General features: G+C 34.6%; 1 protein-coding gene across 1 annotated transcript in view; it reads left to right on the top strand.

Moving 5' to 3' along the window:
• The first annotated feature begins 5574 nt into the window (after nucleotides 1-5574).
• The window catches only part of LOC107651095 (endogenous retrovirus group K member 8 Gag polyprotein-like), a 165511-nt gene continuing 152667 nt past the window's right edge, over nucleotides 5575-18418 (top strand). Inside the window, exon 1 of the mRNA XM_016429521.2 lies at nucleotides 5575-5665. Coding sequence (XP_016285007.2) covers nucleotides 5575-5665 — 91 coding nt within the window. The remainder of the gene's footprint in view (nucleotides 5666-18418) is intronic.

Raw genomic sequence — 18418 nt, 5'->3', positions numbered from 1 at the left:
ATTGAACTAATAAAAAAGACTAGAAGCTGGTATTTTGAAAAAAACAAAATAAACAAAGTACTGGTCAATCTAATAAAAAAAGGAAAGAAGAAAACCAAATTAACAGTATCATAGATGAAAAGGGAGACCTCACTTCCAAGGAAGAGGAAATTAAGGCAATCATTAAAAATTATTTGCCTTATTATATGGCAACAAATAAGACAATTTAGGTGATATGGATGAATATTTACAAAAATGTAAATTGCCTAGATTAACAGAAGCAAAAAATAGAATTCTTAAATAATCCCATATAATAAAAAGAAATTGAACAAACCATAAAGGAACTCCCTAAGAAAAAATCTGCAAGGCCTGATGGATTCACAAGTGAATTCTATCAAACATTCAAAGAACAACTAATCCAAACTATTTGACACAATAAGCAAAGAGGGAGTTCTACCAAATTCCTTTTATGACACAAATATGGTAATGATTCCAAAGCCAGGCAGGTCAAAATAAAGGGAAAGAAAACTATAGACCAATCTCCTTAATGAACATAGATGCAAAAATCTTAAGTAGAATACTAGCAAAAAGACTCCAGCAAGTGATGATGAGGGTTATTCATTATGATCAGGTAGGATTTATACCAGAAATACAAGGATGGTTCAATATTAGGAAAACCATCCACATAATTGACCATATCAACAAGCAAACCAACAAAAATCACATGATTATCTCAATAGATGCAGAAAAAGGCTTTGACATAATACAACACTCATTCCTATTGAAAACTCTAGAAAGCATAGGAATAGAAGGGTCTTTCCTAAAAATAATAAACAGTATATGTCTGAAACCATCAGCAAACATCATCTGCAATGGGGATAAACTAGAAGCCTTTCCAATAAGATCAGGAGAAAAACAAGGATGCCCATTATCACCTCTATTATTTAACATTGTACTAGAAACACTAGCAGTAGCAATTAGAAAGGAAAAAGAAATTGAAGGCATTCAAATTGGCAACAAGGAGACCAAGGTCTAATTACTCAATTTTACAAAGAGCTAAATCAATTGTACAAAAAATTAAGCCATTCTCCAATTGATAAATGGACAAGGGATATGAATAGGCAATTTTTGGTTAAAGAAATAAAAACTATTAATAAGCACATGAAAAAGTGTTCTATATCTCTTATTATCAGAGAGATGCAAATAAAAACAACTTTGAGGTATCACCTCACACCTAGCAGATTGGCTAACATGACAGCAAAGAAAAGTAATGGATACTGGAGGGGATGTGGCAAAGTTGGGACATTAATGCATTGCTGGTAGAGCTGTGAATTGATCCAAACATTCTGAAGGGCAATTTGGAACTATGCCCAAAGGGCACTAAAAGATTGTCTGCCCTTTGATCCAGCCATAGAACTGCTGGGTTTATACCTCAAAAAGATAATAAGGAAAAATACTTGTACAAGATTATTCATAGCTGTGCTATTTGTGGTGGCAGAAATTGGAAAAGGAGGGGATGCCCTTCAACTGGGGAATGGCTGAACAAATTGTGGTATATGTTGGTGATGGAATACTATTATGCTCAAAGGAATAATAAAGTGGTGGAATTCCATGGGAACTGGAACAACCTCCAGGAATTGATGCAGAGTGAAAGGAGCAGAACTAGGAAACCATTACACACAGAGACTGATACACTGTGGCACAATCAAATGTAATGGACTTCTCCATTAGTGGCAATGCAGGGATACTCAACAACCCAGAGCGATCTATGAGAAAGAACACTATCTACATCCAGAGGAAAAACTGTGGGAATAGAAACACCGAAGAAAAACAACTGCTTGACCGCATGGGTCAAGCATTGACCCATATCACTGTTGGGGATGTAGACTCTGAATGAATATCCTATAGAAATCAACTTCATGGAAATAGGTTCTGATCAAGGACACATGTAAAACCCTTATGGGAAGGGTGGGTGGAGGGGAGGGAAGGAAATAATGTGATTATTTTAACCAGTAATAATATTCTAAATTGACTAAATAAAAATTTAAAAATAAATAAATGTGTGATTAGAAAAGGAAATTAGTTGGGCAAAGGGAATTAAATCTGTATCACTATCCTTGGAAGGGACTGTCAAAGAAATACCTTAATATTTCTCTTATTATCCCTGTGACCTTCCTGACCAATGTAGCTATTTGTAGCCTCCATTTCTTTTAATTATTTCATACACTAAGACTTTTGGAATACTATGATTATGCCTCCTGAGGGAAGTGACTGCTTTTATATTAAGGTCCTAAATACTAAAGCATAGGGTCTGTCTGACATATAGTAAGATTAAGAAACTCAAGAAATATTATTCTATACATTCATTCAATGTTTGGTAAATTGTGCTCCATTAATACCCCCAAAATGTTAAAAAAAAGAACAAACCCTAGAAGAGAGTCCCTCACTAGCACATTGCACAGACCCTTTCTATAATATCTGTGGAATATAATAGGCAAATACTTAAAGAATATAAGGATTTAAGGGTGAGTTATAAACCAAATTAAGTCAACATCCATTCAACAATTATTTATTAAGCCCCTATTATCTGCCAGATACTGGTTAAGAATAAAAAGAAAAAAAAATGGTCCCTCATCCCAAGGGTCTTATATTCTATTGTAGGGAAAGAAGCTGTGTGTTCCATATATTAGTATATACAGAGTAACTTGAAAGGGCATTAGAAATTGGAGGCAAAAGGATGAGTTGCTTGAAAAGATGACATTTAAGGTAAGCCTTTAATCAAAGTGGGCAATCTATGAAGCAAAGGCATAAAGGAAGTACAGAAATTTAGAACAATCATAGATCCATTGAATCATTAAAACAAAGTGATATTATGTATAATAAGTGGTGATAGTGATGTTATCCTGATCTAGTCAGTGTCTGAAATGGGGCAAAATTTGTCTATAAATAGAATTCATTACTAGACATAGTATATAATGGAGAAAACCACTTGTACATTGGAAAATGTGCTGGTTAGAGAGTCAATAAAGTAGAAAATATAGGGTTGGAAAACCACCTGGAAGTGACTTCGTAGGGTTTTAGTTGACTTCCAGTTAACCAGAAAATTCAGTTGAATGAAACATCATATTCAAATCTTCCAATTAATGGAGTTGCTATATTTATCAAGTATTCATATATTCAGCATGTATTTCTGCTGATTATGAAAGGCAAGATAGTAATGAATAATAATGATAAAAATAGAAATGGATATTAAAACATTAATTATTAATAATTAATAATAAACATTGATCATAGCTGTCTCTTGATCAACATGATAGATAATGATGAGCTATATTTGTTTGTTAAATAAGCAAACAACTCATTTTCATGCCAAAATTGTGAGGACAGTAGAATTGTTCTGGTTTTATCTTGTATTTTCCCCTTTTTCAATGTGAAAGGCCTATTTAAGAAATCTTCATTCAGTGACATCAGGTAAACTGAATAGTTCAAAAACAATTTCTTGTTTGGGATTTTTTCTTCTAAGTTTATTCTTAACTATTAATGGATAAGAATCATGAAAGGAAAAAAAAGGAAATTTAAAAAGAAATAAAAAAGACTTTATTCTGAGACCAAGAGCCAATAATACCATACAACTCCTTAAGATTGAGTAGGTAAATCCTAGAGAAGTCATCTAATTCACCGGACCCTCATTTTACAGATGTGGAAACTAATTTGAGAAGAGTTTTATTTATTTGTACCAACTCACAGAGAAAATAATTCTCAGAGGTGATTTGTACCTATTTCTCTAATTCTAGAACATGTAGCTCCCATCTTCCTAGTATTCCACAATATTGTTATCATTGTGCTATTGCCTTTCCAGGGAGAATTGTGCTTAGATCAATCACCCTTATTTGACAGTGAGGGAGGTCTGAGCAGGATCTGCCCAGCCTTGGAAGTTCAGCTAAGAGCTGCCTGGCCTTGGAAGTTCAGAACTACAAATATGCCAAGGTCCCAGCTGCAGTGGGTACCAGATAAAAACTTAGAGGCCCGGAAAACCCCAGTAACATAAAAAATGCCAAGGTTCCAAGAATAGTATGTAACAGATAAGGGCTGAAGGGAGCCATACATGCTGGCAACAATGGTATGTAACAGATGAAGGACTGGAAGGGGGGGAGGGGGTGCAGCCTACATGCTGAAGGATATTTAAGGCCCAGCCTTAAGGAGGGAACTCGGGACTCTGGTAATTGAGTTTCCAGTGGTGCACACCAGTTCAATAAACAGCCCTTTTGCCTGATTGCATTGTCTAAGGGTCTTCCTTGGTGGTACGCCAAAACCTGGACCTTAACAACAGGAAGCTTATTAGCCCACACATAGGAATTACTCTATTAAAGAATTTATGAAGATAAAGAAGTCATGGTGGTGGTAGTGGATATAATCCCCGAAGAAAAATGGCTAGGAAATATTTTACCAGAAAAAAAATAGAAGTAATTTATGGAGACCTTCCTCATTTACAAACTGAAGGAACTGGATTATGTAAACTCCAAAATCCACTACAGATATATATCTCTTATTCTGTGATTCAGCACTTATCACAGTGACTTAGTAGGCCCTTAATAAATTCTTATTAATTAGATCATATGAACTTTATACTTTAGGAGAGTTTTGAATGTTATAAGAACTAATTTTAGTTTTTTAAAGTTTTGAATGCAATAAAACTAATAATTTAAGTTTTCTAATTTTTTTTTCTTTATTGGCTATAGGAACTATAAAACTAATATGTGTTCAAAGATGAGCAGAAACCTTAAACAAAGGAGCTAAAGAGAAGAAAAGAAAGGGAAAGCTAGAGGTAGGTAAGAGAATTATAGGAAATAAGACTGATAGAGTAAACTTCCTTGTATATAAATAATACTAATAATTCTATGTTTGAGGTAAACTTTGGTCATGTACAGGTAGCACCTTAAAATTTCATGAAAGTAAAAACATTTTCTTAAAAAGTATATCATTAATTTTAAGGGTTAAAATAAGGGTTTTGTCAAAATAAGAGAAAAGCTTTTAATAATTTAAGTTTCAATGAGAATATAGTAGAGTTGTAAATTAATGTCATCCCTTTAATGCAGAGAAAAGAAAACTTTGAGAAGCTTTTTAAAAATTAACAATTGAGTTTAATTAAAATAGAGATAGTAAAAGAATATAGCAAGATGAATATAGCAAAGGATTGAAAGACAGAAAAGATGAAAGAGAGATTACTAATCTTATACCCTATTTATACCTAAAATTCCTAATACTACCGAAAATTCTTAATAAACACCTCTAACTGTCTTCTGAGGACAGTTTTTTTTCTGCCTGGCACAACCCAAGCCTAATTTAACCTACTCTATCTGTAAATTATTTACTAACTACCTAATTCCCTAAAATAATGGATAGCTACCACTCACTCACTCCTTCAATCATTTTTCTATAGTAGCCCAAACTGTCAGTAGCCAACTGACAGAAGATCCTTGCCTATGAGACTGACCTCCTGCTCTCTAGAGATCACAGAGGCAAAAAGCCCTTGCAAGACTAAAGTCAAAAGCCCTCTCAATAAGCTCAGGCCTGCCTTTATATTCCAGCAACTAAATGACAACTCACACTACCAACAACCAATCCCGCCAACAACCACCTCATATCCAGCAGCCAACTTCTCTGCAACTGCCAGCCGTCACTCTCAGTAACTGACTCCCCAACTGTCAGCAACTGCCTCTTCTGTCAGCAACTGACAGCCTGCAACTGACACTAACTCAGCAGGGGGCTCCGAGGTTCCTATTTCCTGTCACTGTGGGCTGGTTAAGCCCTACATATATCTATGGTAAGAAGACATCCAGGTCCCCCATTAAATTAAAGAATTCCTTTTTTACATAATGGACATAGATTAAAGTTGTTTTGTTTTTTTAATAAAATACTATCTAGCTGTCCATGTTCTTCATGGGATTAACATTTCTAAAAAGCCAAGTTTGAGTTTTTATTTCTATATAATTTTTTTTTATATTATTGCCCTGTAGAACTTGCTCCTCTCCTCTTTTCTTCAATCCCTATGTGAAATAATAAAGATAGAAATATTTCCCCTTAGTAGATGTTTCCATGTCCTTGATCATCTGATTTCAGATCCTTACATTAACTTCCCCTATCCTTTGACAAATGTAGGTGGAAATAAAACTCTCTAAATGGAAATGATCTTTTTGAATGCAATATCCCTATCAAATATATTCCTAAGATCCTTGTCTCCTGTTTGAGAATATGTATCTCCCCCTATGGGCAAGTTCTTCAGTGGAACCATTTATTACCAATGAGTCAGGATTCACCATTCCTTTCCCACTATTTCAGTCCCTCCATTTGCCACCTTGTTCTATCGTCTATCTTCTGTCTTAGAGAATGAAGGACTTATTTTCCCCTCACTATAATTACAAGATTATGTTACTACGCTCACTGGAATCATCAACCTTCCATTTCCACTTTTATGTAACTTCTATTCTTAAATTGAGTTCTACACAATATTATAATTTATGTGTGTGTGTGTGTGAGTGTGTATGTGTGTGTGTGTGAAATTTAGTCCACATCTCAGGCCTTTTCCTCTTCTATCGCTTCTACTTCTTTAAGATCCATTTTCTCTCATTTTAGTAAAAAAAAAAAATCTGAATTATCTGTGGTTTCACTTCCTCTTTAAAAAAGTCAGAAGTATTTTTCTTTTAATTGACCATAGAGATGCAGTAATTAATTTGGTCTTCTTAGCAGTTGTATTTATTTACATTGGGTTCTTTATCCTTTTTTAAATGAAAGGATTGGCTCGCATTTTGGGGGGGGGAGGTAGGAATGCTTCAGCTGCCTCACTTTGATTTATAACCACCTTTTCTCATGTTGATGTAGTTAGGTTTTTCAGAATATATTGTTCGAGATTGGCTCTTGGGCTCCTTTGCTTTTTAAAAAAACTATATTATTATATAATTCCTAATCTTCTTCTGTGGCTTTTGGTTAATGCAGAGCAGTCTTGTTTTATTCTAACCTCTTTTTATATTTGAAAGTCTTTGCCCTGGATACTTACAGAATTCATTGTGGAAGTGTAATTTTAACTTCAATATATCTTTAAGTTTATAGGAAACTTTTTTTTCCTTTACTCCTAGGCTATGTCAGTTTTTCTTTGGTGTTTTCTGCATTCATAAGTTATGGGCAGTTTTCTTATATTATTTCTTGCATTCCAAAATTTTTCTTAAATATAATTTTCTTATGGCCTATAGTCCTTAAATTGTCTCTTACTTCCTGTTTTCCAGATCATTGTATTGTGCTTGTCTAGTTTTCATGTGTTCTTTTAATATTATTGCTTTTTTGTTTCTTCCAGTTCTCTTTATTTCGGTATTTATATATCCCAAATCATTTCTTTTCTTTTTCACTTCTTTGGAGAGATTTTATGCATTAAATTTTTCTATTCTACCAATTATTTCTCCTAGGTAATACATACATTTTCTCATTTTTTTTCTGTTTTAAATTCCATCATAATTTTTATTTCTCTCTTGAATCATTCAGGTATATCATGTTGCAATTGCCTTTTGTGAATCCAAAAAGTCTTGTATTTAAACAGGTGTTGGTTCAATTTCCTTTATCTTGTAGTATTTATTTAAAGACATATCAAGTTTTGTAGATATTTTGGTGGCTATCTTATCTTCTGTTTTTAATAGCTTTTCCCTTGATTTATCTGTTTGTGCTGAAAAAAATTTTTTTAAACCCTTACCTTCTGTCTTGGAGTCAATTGACTCCAAGGCAGAAGAGTGGTAAGGGCTAGGCAATGAGGGAAAAGTGACTTGCTCAGGGTCACACAGCTGGGAAGTGTCCGAGGCCAGATTTGAACCTAGGACCTCCCATCTCTAGGCCTGGCTCTCAATCCACTGAGCTACCCAGCTGCCCCCTGTGCTGAAAGTTTTAATTGACTTTTCTCCTTAATGAGATCTTTGGTGATTTTGCTCCTCTAATCCATTGATTCCATTATATTTACTTGGTGATTTCTTCCCTCTTTGATGACAGATCCATGCAGAAGTTGACTTTCAAATCTACTTTAACTTCCTTATATGTCATGTTATTAATTTTCAACTTTCTCACCCATACCCAAGTAATTTTGGGGAATATATAACTAACCACAGATGGATGCTAGTCTTTTATCCTTTGAGCCTGGTACATAGTCCTATAGGCACTGTAGTGTCCTGATCTCATTCTTTACTTTTCTAGCTAAGCATTTTCACTCCAGGTAAAGTATATTTCCATCTGTCTATATCTTCTTATCTTCTGAAAGTATATTGACAGAGTTGAGATCTGTTTTTTGTTGTCACAAGATGGTGAGGTGAGAATAGTATTCTATTCTATTCAGAGCATTCTAAAAGAAATTGGGGCATAAGAAAGAAATTGCCAAGTGGATCCCAGACTCAAAGTAATTAGGGTGGGTTTTGTGCCTTGCCATATTGTGGGTCCTGGCAGGGGTGCTGCTCCTGAGGGACCATTTTTTAAATTGTTTTATTTAATTAATTTTAGAATATTTTTCCATGGTTACATGATTCATCTTCGTTCCCTCCCTTTCTCCCTCCCCTATCTCATGGCTCATAAGCAATTCCACTGGGGCTTTCATGTATCATTGATAAGACCTATTTCCATATTATTAATATTTGCACTAGGGTGATCATTATCTACATCCCCAGTAATACCCCCATCGAGCCATGTGATCTAGCAAATGTTTATTTCTTCTGTGTTTCTACTCCCACAGTTCTTCCTCTGTATGTATAGCATTCTTTTTCATAAGTCCCTGAAGGAATGTGTTAAGGACTGACATTCTTTGTTAATAATTCCTAAGGCTCCTACCTTGCAATGTTTCTTGATGACTTGTCTTGTGCAGGGAATTTTGCAAATGCTCCATATCTGTCAAAAGTCCATTTTTTTTCTCTGCATCTTATAAAAATCTTATAAAAATAATTAACTGATCAATCAACAAGTATGTGTCATTTGCTATATGCCAGAAACTGTGCTAAGAAGTGAGAATACAACAAAAGGCCAAAAAAGTTCTCCTCCTCAAGGATATTACATTATAAGAGGGCATATAAATAAATAGGTACATTTAAGATATATACAGAATAGATGGAAGGTAATATCTAAGGGGAAGACACTAGCACCTAGGGAAAATGGGACAGATTGCCTGCAAAATGTGTCATTTAAACTGACTCTTAAGGGAAGTCAGGATTTCTAAGATCTGAATGGAGGAGAGGGAGAGTATATGTGGGCAAACAAATAAAAACATCAAGACAAAAGGTGGAGGGTCCTCTGTTAAGAACAGCAAAAAAGCCAAGGTGGTTGGAATGTAGAGGGGATTTTTGTATTTAAAAAAACTGAAAAAAATTGTGAAAAGTTTCACATACTGTAAAAAAGACTTTCATATTTGATTTCTGGAGGTAAAAGGGAGTCATTGAAACTTAATCAGTTAATGACTAGCATTGGATGTGGAACAGGGGAGCAACCTATTGGAACCTATACCACAGCAAAATTATTGCATTCTTGTTTTTGAGGTATTTTGATATTAGTGACTTTGTGAGGCAGGTGGTAGAGACAACATTATCTCCACATTAGAGTGGAAAGATATTTAGGTTTAAAGATTTTTGATGACTAACCCATGATTGCACAAGTCTTCAAAGTATAATGCTTTTTGCTGTTTTACTGCACTGCCTTAAGTGGCTTATAATTCATGAGGAAGGCCAAGGACCACATCTCATACACATCATATGTTGCTTGTTTCAAAAAATTAATCCCTGCCTGTCCAGTGACATTGACATCTCTAGGTATAGGGGTCTTGAGTTAAATAAGAGGATGCTGTCTTTATATCATTCAAATCCTCCAGCTTCCTAAAAAAATAATATGAATTAGAAATGAAAATTGAACAAAATAGAAATAAATCAAAGAAGTACTACAATAACACTTTTCTATTCTTCACATCTACTTAACACAGAGATAAGAGGAAAGAAAAGATGCTTTTTAATGCAAGAATACAAGTGTTAAGAGAAGACAGGGAATTGAAAAGACAGGGTGCATTACAGCTTTTTCTTTTGCTCTCCAAACTCAATTCCATTTCATTTCAAGTAAAAGCATGTTTCTAGGATTTGAGTATCTAAGCATCCCAATGAAAAATAATTTTTCTTAGAGTGGCTGGTTGCACTAATATGTCTAAAAGAAATAAATATAATGAAGATGAAATCTTTTACAAAGATTAAGCCTTCACAATCTAAGCTGTAAATAGCTTTTTGAAAATGACTCAGAATATCTCAAGTAGTTATTGGGTAGAATTATCTTTTTTGAAGGAAGCATGATGGAATATTTTAAAGGTTTTATTTTGGGGGGAGTGAATGATTTTTTAAATGATGGTTTTTTCTTTTATTTTTATCTCACAATCATTTCCACTATCTCATTCTGATCTTGGAATTATTTTAAGGTAACCTAAGCTGTCTGTCTGTTTACATACATTTAAAAATTTGTTTTTACTTTACTTTAAAATTTGTATGCATATTATATGCATGTGTGTATTCATCTATATGAATACATGTACAGACAACACACATGTATAGAAATAGAGATAGGTACTATAGATGGAGGTATTAGATAATGGAGAACAGTGACAAAGATTATTAAGAAAAGAAACAAATTAGATCGTGACCTACAAATATAGCTAGGGACCTGTTTTAATTTCAGTGCATGAATCATTCAGTAATATTTGAGGGTCCAGCATTTTATAGATTCAATCTTCCTATTCCTTCAATAGGTAACATGTCTTTTATTTGTGAATTGTGTCCTGACTTGACTACAAGATGAATTTGATGGAAAAAAAGATAGTCACATTTCTAAGCATTATGACAATAATTGTTCAGCTTTTGCCATTATATAGGCACTTTTTTTACTCATCCTCTTCAACAAAGCCTATAACGGTGACAAGGCTGGCAAAGAAAAGATATGCTAACTTGTAATTGTAAAATATCATTGATGTCATGGGCTTCTCTGATGTCTCTAAGTCTTCCCAAGCCCCCATTCTAATTTGTAGTATGTTTTCTCTGAGATGCTGAGCTTCGATTACATTCTACTCCAATATATCATTATGATTTATAGATGACTCTGGTTACTTGTCAACCATGGCAGAAAAATTCAAGCTATGGTAGTTCTTTCAAAGTTAGAGTGACTTTATTTTTTTTTATTCTTTAAAACCATACCTTCCATCAATTCTGTGTATTGGTTCCAAGGCAGAAGAGTGGTAAGGGTTAGGCAATGGGGGTCAAGTGACTTGCCCAGGGTCACACAGCTGGGAAGTGTCTGAGGACAGATTTGAACCTAGAATTTCCTGTCTCTAGGCCTGGCTCTCAATCCACTGAGCTACCCAGCTGCCCCTAGAGTGACTTTAAATACTATCTCAGGATTGCTATCTTATTGTCCAGATACCTGTCTACATTCAAAGAGTAATTCATTCTCAACTGGTTAGTGATCCCTAGATAACTAAGCAGGTGAGAATATATATATATATATATATATATATATATATATATATATATATATATATATATGAACTCAAAATAATCCATTAAAATTTAAAGGGATCCAATTTGCATCTTTGAGAATCGCACACACAGGAAAACATGGGTCCCTAAAATATTGAAATATGGTTTATAAACAATTCAAAATGATATCCAGGTCCCAAGTCTTCCCAAGTATCAAAAGACCATGAAAGTTACATCCATGAATTTATAGTCCTAAACTATGTAGGAGAGAGTAAATGCAATTTCCCTGTCACCTTCTCTTCCTCTGTCCTATTCCCTTCCTCCTCTGGCCCAATAGAGTCATTAGCAACTTGTGGGGGAGATTTTGTCCTTTCACAGGCTTCCTTTACCTGACTCCCCTGACTCACCCCTGCTATTCCTTGTTCTAACATCTGGAGAGGGAAAATGAGGCCAAAGAGGGTGACTGCCACTTACCTCTCTTTATTGGCCAGTAAAGAGCTGACTTAACCACAAGGGTTTGAGCCAAACAATTCACTTTCAATTGATTCACACCAGCCCAGGCCAATAACTGCATCTAAAATCTGTGAGATATGGCCCAATCACAGGCCTAATAAAAGTCATATAATCCTATAAGCTCATTAAATCCTTAAAGAATTCTTTACATATGAATCAGAATTTTTTAATTATCAAAATACAAAAAATACAAAATTATGGAAATACATTTGGAGAAACAAGAACTTTATTAGAGAAGGCACTGGATTTGGAACTATTTGGTTAATTCAAAGCTGATGATCTTCAGTACTCTAAATGACAATGGAAATATATGACATACTTGACCAGATAAAGTTGGCTGTTATGAAAGTTTAAGCCAAATCCTCTGCCATTACAAAGGAAAGGGCAGTAAAATAAATAGTCAGAAAATAGAAATCCAACAGTTATTAAAAGACTAGTTGTAACCATTTTTCCTCACACCAATGAAAGAATATAGTAATTGAGCCTGCATTCTAAGCTTGTTTTCTTTCTGTCTCTCTTGCTTGGCTCACTCATTAGCTATGTGACCATAGATATTTAGCTATATATCTCTAAGTCTCCTACCAGAACTTGTACTCCCACTCTTGCAACCCAGAGCTCTAATTAATAAGCATTTACCTTGTGCTTTGTGGAAGCAGGTCATTGTACCACTTTTCAACCATTTCCAGACTGTTTCCAGTTGCCTACTTTCTTTCAGACCTTCTCCCTCTTTGCAGCTCTAGCTCTTCTACTTATGCTCTCTTCTCATATAGAAGTAAGCTTCCTGAGGGCAAGGAATACCTCATTAAAAAAAACAAACAAACAATAAATGCTGTTTTAATAATTTTATATATTATATATAAGTATACATTATAAAAATAATTTATAATAAATGCTTTATATTTTTATTTTAAGCTTTTAGCATAGTAAGAATTACCTCATAGGATTTTTGCAAGGAAGTTGCTTTGTAAAATTGGATGCATTATCCAAATGTGTTATTATCATATTGAAAACAAAATAGGAAATTGCCTAGCATCCTCAAGAACAGAATCATGATGTCTTAATTAAGAAACATAGTTTTGCATCTAAAGAAAGATAGATCTGGTAACATCTAAATTAATCCAAAGAGACAATTTAAATGATCAAAGGAACTGAGTGAAATCTATTTGAAGATTAGCTAAGAACAATTAGGCATCTTTGGTCAGGAAAGCCAAAGGATGAGGGAAAGGATGTGACTGAAATTGATAAAGTCATGAAGGCAATCCACAGAATGATTGGAGAAGTGTTCATTCTATTCCTCAACATTAGATACAAGTCTATGGAATTTCATGTTCCAAAACAACCTCTGTTTCTCCAAAGGCTCCAAGAGGTTCAAACATCAGAAAAGCAGATTTGTTTGTGTACAGGATCAAGTTTTTATGTTCCCCTGCTCTATTGCTAATAGTCAAATCATTTCTCCAGCCCTTGACTGCCAGTCCTCTTTTTAATTCATGTCTCTACCCTCTCCTTAACTTCTGAACCAAAGAACCCTTAGTGTTTGAGCCCAGGTTAGTCCTGAAACTTTTTGTATTATGGTCTTTGCAGTTTCACTTGAGCAATTCAACACAGGTCCTGCCAATCAATAGGAAATTGGTATTATTATATTACTCAAAAAAGTGTGAGAAATATAAACTATTTCAGCCAGGGGGATGCTTCCTTGAACCAGTTGTCCTTCATAGCAGGGATATAAACCTTTGTGCTAAGTCTTACAGTCAAAATGTAGGCCACTTGCTGAGTTTTGACAAAGAAGGGAAAATCATAGGAAGTGCTGGCTTTTAGATAGTGACTGAGAATTATACCTGAGAATGGAAACAACAAAAATAACTCAAATTCAGAATTAGAGAATGACTAACTGAGGAAAGAAAGGCCTACAAAGGTAAGCATTCATTCTTACCCCAAGAGAATATTGGAAACTCCTTTTCCATGAAGAAAGGGGCTACTGAGGAGTATAAATCTTGGAAGTTTCCAAAAAAATAAAAAGAGTTATCATTTTTTCCATTTTGTATAATAGAAGAGATATATAATTATATCTCTCAAATTGGAATAAATGATTGGCTACCCAATACTGTTTTTAGAGAAAAGAGAGTATTTACCAAAATGTATCCCTCTTCCCTTTTACCCTGCCTATTTGTAGTGAACCCTCCTGCCATTCCTAGCAACATCATGAAGTTCATTATATGAAGAATTGATTTTAGAAATTTTGGTAAAGTGCAAATTGTTTGTGTGATTAGAATGATTCTGTATTTATCATTGTGTCTTTATTATATATTTGTTTCCCAAGTTACTATATAGCTAATCTGGAAGTGATGGAACAGGACAGTTAAGCTTTGATACAGAAGGCACTGAGCCTAGGAAGTTACCTGAAAAGGCAGATACCAGTGGGACAATATCACCAGGGTCCTAAGCAGCCAATATAACACTGCTGAGTTGAGAGGGCTTTCATGGGAGGGATAAGTGTATGATGAGCAAAATAGAAGACACCAAAGACATTTCTTATTCAGTGGCAGCACTGTCTAAATATTTATGCATGCACCCAAACTGTATTGCCCCTGCAGTTAGCCTAATTTTTTCCTTATCTAATTTGTTCAGTGTTTACCCCAAAGATTTAAACCATCCATTAGCAGCTGAATTCAATATGATTTCCTCAAATCCCAAAGCATGCTATCTTTTTTGCCTCTGAATTCTCCTATTACTTTTCAAGTCATTTGTCATGTTTCACATGCTACCTTGTATTCTAAATACTTGTTTGTATGCTTAATCTCCCACTAATAGACTGTAAACTCTTTGAAGGAAGAGATCAAGTAGTATTCTTTTTTGTAACCACCACTACACACCCCAGAACCTCTCAATAAATATTGAATGAAACAGACTGTACCTTAATTTACCATTTTACAAGTAAACACTTAGTTTATACAGTTATCTCTTCTGGTAGAATGTAAGCTATTTGAAGGCAAGACTTTTTGTTTTTTGCTTTATAATTTTTTTTTAGATAACATTTAATGAGGGGGGAATTCTTGCTTATCAGATAAGAAAGTACTTCCCTTGGTCACTGGAAGTTGGCTAAACTCTATATGCTTCTTCCTCTGTCTGCTGATTTAATCCAATTTCTTAAACTAGGTTACCTATATTCCCTTAATATAATATGGACTTATGATCAAGTGAAAATCAAGTAGACAGAGAGGAAAAACAACAACAACAAACAAAGAAGTTTTCTGAAGGATTTGAATGTGTTGTACAGAAAAACAAAGTCTTTTTTAGCCTTTTTTTTTTTTTACTGAAGAGGTGATACTGAATGCAAAACAAACAAAAAACTAGAAAAGGAATCTTGGGCATTTGAAATTCCTTTTAGTCAACTTTCTGAGACACTTGGTCATTTAAAGATATTCTAAATATTTAAAAGAAGTTTGTGGTTACTTAGAGATCCTAAGATAATTAACAAAGATTATGAACTCTATGAGCTCTATAAACCCTATGACAAAACTATGTCTTGTTAATTTTCTTCATCTGTCTATCTCGGGTTCCATCAACTAATAATCATAAAAATTTATATAGAGATTTAAAATTTGGAAATCAATTTACATATTAACTCATTTGATTTTTTTCAACAGTCATGTGAGAAAGATGCTATTATAACCTCCATTTTACATATGATGATACAGAGAAAATGTATTTATTTACTCTGGATTTATCTACTTGTGCTGCAGGTTTTAACTGAGTTTTCCTCTTCATGAAATCTTTGGTGATGTGATTTTCTTCTTTTAATCCTTTGATTCTACTACATTCACTCACTAAGATTTCTTCTCCTTTGATAACAGATCCATAGTGAAGCTGACTATCAAATCTACCTACATCCCATAAAGAGAAGATTGACTTACTACTAATCACACAGATTAGGTCTCTAAGGCAGAATACTATCATTGTATAAACATTCAGGATTATTTATTTGCCTGATGCCTTCCACTGAATCCATGCTGAACTTTCTGATGTTTAACATCCTTTAGAGGTACCCTCAGACACTAAAAAACGATCTTTATGCAAACACGAACTTTAAAAGATATTTGCAAAACAGGTGAATTAGAAACTATTATAAGTGAAAAATGTTTTTTTCAACAATTCCTCGGGAAATTGATGTTTGAGGTCTTTTGGTCTTGATAACTGGGGATCTGTTCACAAAACCATCATGCCAAAGTTCTAGATAGCATCATCCTATGAAAATGATGCTAGAATAAAACTATTTCCTTTAAACACTTGGTTGATTTCCTTATAATTGGCCATTTCACACTTCAATATATTTTATCTGGATCATTTCAGATCTGGATTATTTCAAATTCATTTTTTAAAAGTGAGCCTTCATTGTAAGTAGCCTTGTGGTTAAACTATTAAAGTAGAAATTAACAAAACCAGGATATGAAACTTTTAGGAGCTTGGATAGATATTGGAGGTTGTGTGCTATTAGTGAGTGCTGGGAATAGAGTCAGGGAGATTTGGGCTCAAATTTCACCTTTCATACTTAGTAGATCTTTTCCTAAGAGCAAGTCTCAACTTTAATGTGTTTCAAGTAATTTCTAAGCACTTGTTTAGCGAATCATAGCTTGGTTGCAAGCTGCATTAATGGAGAAAATATAAAAGTACAGATTCTTGATTATTGGCATAGCATATCTCATATACTTACTATCTTTATAACCCTTAGAAAGTTACTTAACTCGCTTTGATCCTTGGTTTCTTCATCTGTAAAATAAAGGAGTTGGATTCAATCATCTGCAAGATTCCTTTTAGCTCTAAGTCTATGATTCTGTGAGAAAACCCAGAAATATCTGTGATTCTGTGATTCTTCAAAGGTGGCCAGTTCACCACAACATGGTATTTTTTGTAATGAGCATCCTGGCTCCTTTCCACCTATTCATCCTCCCACCATGGGATGGTAAATTTCTACTTGTAGATAGAGCTTTGCCCAAGCTTTTTAGATCTAATTCATCCCCTCAGCAAAGAAAGCATATTAGATTCATAACTTCCCACTCCCTAAAGTCAATATTAATTGTATGCCTTATCCATAGGCAATATTTAATGTTTGTTGAACTGAATAGTGAAGCACGCTTTACTGCTGGGCTGTACTTAGACCTTGTACTACAGTTTAATTACTGTATTATACTTTTGTACCTTGGGATCAAGCCTACTCCTGGAACCCCAGTTTCAGGAACTGGGTCATTGCTCATCTTTCTATATCTGAGTCCACACCTCAATTTTTCCTGGTATCCTAGATAGTAGTCTGGACTTGTTCCTCTTCCCCCCAAATCTTCCTAAGTTCTGAAGTTCTAACCTTAAGTCTGTTTCAAAGACTTCCTGCTATTAAATATTAGATATTTGGATCTGGAACTGAATAAAGCCATTTGTCTAAGTCCCTAATTTTACAAGTGAGGATGCTGAACTCCAGAGAACCCAAGCATCTTGCTCAAGATCACATATTTAGAAATGAACAGAAGTAGGATTTGAATTCAGTCCCTCTGGCAGCAAATCCATTCCCCCCACTCTATAAAATTGCCAGGCTGCCTTCCTAATGCACACCAACTTCCTGCCTACCTGAATCTAATCTATGGTGTCTTTCCAGATTTTTGTGATATCAGGTTCCACCTCTCTAATAGAAGATGTACCTATTAGCCCCTTGGGAGATCTTCTCTCTGAAAAGCATTTGCATGTCTTAGCCTCCAAGGCTTTCCTGTTTCCAGTGTCCTAGAAATCTATCTATCTTCCAGGGTATTTCAGTTGCCTAAAACCAAGTGCTCACCTCTCTGTACCTCTTCCCATCACTGCCAGCTATGGCTGTTGTTGGTTACCCATCTTGCCAATTGTATAGTCCCTGATATTGTAGTCATCTCTATTCTGAGACAAAATTGTAATAATGGGACTACTTAATATTGTAATCCTTTCTCCATGTGTCTCTCTGTATCTAGTTATGTTGTGATCTTTGAATGTAAACTTGAGATATCACCCACCTCTGGAAATTGCCTCAGTCTCTCCCCCACATTTAGAATTCACTCCTTCTTCATAATCTTGTTTTTCCTTCTAAAATCAACTCACATGCTACCTCTTTCCTTAAATTACTTTGGACTATATGTATCTGAGTGGACAGGAAGATGACTCAATGGATAGAGCACTGAGCCTGGAGTTAGGAAGACCCAAATTCATATCTGCCTTCAGACACTTAATAGCTATGTGATCTTAGGCAAGTCACTTTTCCTCCAATTGCCTTAATCCATCAAAGAAGGAAATAGCAAACCACTCCAGTATCTTTGGCAAGAATATTCCATGGACAACATGGTCCACAGAATCATGAAGAGTCAGATACAATAAATAATTCAATGACACCAAAAAAT

Source organism: Monodelphis domestica, chromosome 2, assembly GCF_027887165.1.
Source record: "Monodelphis domestica isolate mMonDom1 chromosome 2, mMonDom1.pri, whole genome shotgun sequence".
Taxonomy (NCBI): Eukaryota; Metazoa; Chordata; class Mammalia; order Didelphimorphia; family Didelphidae; genus Monodelphis; species Monodelphis domestica.
This window is presented reverse-complemented; position numbering and strand designations above follow the sequence as displayed.